This window comes from Arachis ipaensis, chromosome B06 (assembly GCF_000816755.2).
Source record: "Arachis ipaensis cultivar K30076 chromosome B06, Araip1.1, whole genome shotgun sequence".
In the NCBI taxonomy this organism is placed as follows: Eukaryota; Viridiplantae; Streptophyta; class Magnoliopsida; order Fabales; family Fabaceae; genus Arachis; species Arachis ipaensis.
The window spans coordinates 22240841-22243381 of record NC_029790.2 but is presented as its reverse complement, the minus strand read 5'-3'; the positions used below and the strand labels follow the sequence as shown (position 1 = coordinate 22243381).

Below are 2541 nucleotides of genomic sequence, written 5' to 3'. Positions count from 1 at the left end.
ACTCAGCCGATTTTTTGAATGGATAGCCAAACGTTGCCGTTTCAACCTCTGCACTTAGCCAGTTAGCCCTAACTCCAATCTGATGCCCAGATCCAGCTTCCAAAAGTCCAGAACGCCTCTCTGGCTCTCTCACACGACAGGGCTCCTCCCAATGCTTATTTTGTCTGAGTACTTTTGGGGGTGGGAAAATTAATAGAATGAAAAAACATTTGGCGAAGATAGGTGGAGATATTAAGAAATGTTCTAAGGTCCCTTATGACATAGAAAAACAAATGAAAGGTTTATTAAAAGAGATTCAGAAAAGTAAAAGTAGTAAAAGAAAAGTAAGTTTTAATAAAGAGGGTAGTGATGAGATTGAGGATGTAATTGACGAAGCAATAGCGTAAGAAGAACAACAAACTCCGAGTCAGTTACCAACTAAGCAGGTGATTGGAGGCGATCCCAAAAAGAAAGCAAAAACCATTATTCCTCCTATATTTGAAGAGTATCTTTGAGCACAAAATGGATTTACAAGCATTGGTTGTTAATACACACTTTACCGAACACAAATTAGGAAGGAGTGTTAATGGTAGAGTTGTGAGTGCAATTATCCTAGACAATAAAATTTGGGATGATTGTTTTACTGCATGCAAAATTGTGAGTCCGTTGATTAAATTACTGAAGTTGGTAGATGCCGATGATAAACCATCATTGGGAATTATTTATGAAGGTATGATGAGGTCAGAAAATAGAATCAAAGAAATGTTCAAGCATAGTAAGATTGCATATCAACCTTACACAGAGATTATCAACTCAAGATGGGACAAACATTTGAAAAAAAATCTTCATGCAGCGACTTATTTCTTGAATCCTGCTTGCTTTTTCGATGAAAATTATAAAGAAGCATCTGATGTCATGCGAGGTTTACTTGATCTTATTACATTGCATTGCAAGGTTAATAATTTAGATTCAGTTGAAGCAATGAAAGAAATACACTTATATAGAGATCGAAAGGAGAGCTTTGATAGGCCTGAAGCTTTTCGAGCTGCAAAAAAACTTCAACATAGTAAGAGTATCTGTTTGATAATTACTTTTTTTAGTTATTTTATGTTTTCATTTCCTTAACTTAATAACTGATAGTTGAGCTATGGGATTGTAACTTGTAGATGAATGGTGGAGGTTGTTTGGTGGTTCTGCTCCATGTTTACAAAACATAGGACTTCGCATTCTTAGCCAAGCATATGCTTCTTCGGGGTGTGAAAAGAATTGGAGTCTTTTTCATCAAATTCATACAAAAAGAAGGAATAGATTGGAGCATGATAGGCTAAGTGATATTGTGTATGCTACATATAATTTACATCTTAAATCCAGGTAATATATATTCTATCCTTTCATTTCATATCATGAAATTTTGTGTAGTTAATATACTAGGATTATCATATATTGTATTTAATTTGTTAGGACGGAAAGACAAAAGAGAAAGCAAGAGGTGTAATATGATCCAATCGATATTGAAGTATTGATTTGGTTGACTTTTGGTTGATAGAAGAGGTTGTTGAAAAAGAGGCTAATCTACAAAGTAATATTGAAGACTTGCTTCTTGAGTATTATAGTTTATTGTCTGGTCATTTATTACAATAGCTTTAATTGTTAATTTATTGATAATGTGTTATATATTTTGTTAGATGAGATTGATGCTGATTTAGATCAAGGTGGTGGTGGTGGTGGTAGTAGTAGTACATTTTATGCTGCACCATTTGATTTTTTCTGATCCAAGTAGTGGACATGAAGGTGATGATATCAACGAAGCAAATCTGCAACAAGTTATGGCAGATTTTGATGATTGATAACAAACTTGAATCAGTTGGATGTTGGCATCTTATGTTTATGTTTGATTGGTTGTTTTTGTTATTTGACTTTTGAGTTTATATTTGAATGAGATCATAACATTCTAGTCTATGTAGTACTTTTAATTTGGATGATATTCTAAGATTTATATTAGACTACAAATATATTTTAATGTGTTTATTTATATTTTATTTATTATTTTATTATAAAACAATTTTTTTGGTTTAACCACGGTCGAATCGATTGAACCTATGAGCCAATGAATCAGTAACTAGAGCGGTTTGATGACCGATTCGGTTTTCAAAACCTTGATTGTAACATTCGGTTACATAAATATTATGATGTTACCCTTTATTTTATTTGTTCATTTATTTACTTTGTGACAGTTTGTTCGATGTAACCATACTAAAGATCAGATATTGTAATTTCTCAATGCTATTGTTATGGTGTCTAAAAATATTGGACTATGCTACATGTACATCAAAGTCAGACACTAATATAAAATACATGTTGGAATATAAATACACATTAAAAATAAATTAAACTACACATATATTTATACACAAATATATTGGTGGTAGATTTTAATGTACAAATAGTATTTTTAAAAAGTATTTGCCTAACTTACTAAAAATGGTTAAAAATCAATATTTAATTTTAAAAATATAAAAATAAATAATTATTAAATTTTCAAAATTTTTAATTCGTCATAAA

At 31.2% G+C, this 2541-nt stretch overlaps 1 protein-coding gene across 1 annotated transcript; it reads left to right on the top strand.

Annotated features, from left to right (window-relative positions):
* LOC107646671 lies at positions 502–1750 on the top strand. The gene is made up of 3 exons (XM_016350839.1): positions 502–1045; positions 1146–1235; positions 1665–1750. Exons 1-3 carry the CDS (start codon positions 502–504, stop codon positions 1748–1750), a joined length of 720 nt encoding a protein of 239 aa, XP_016206325.1.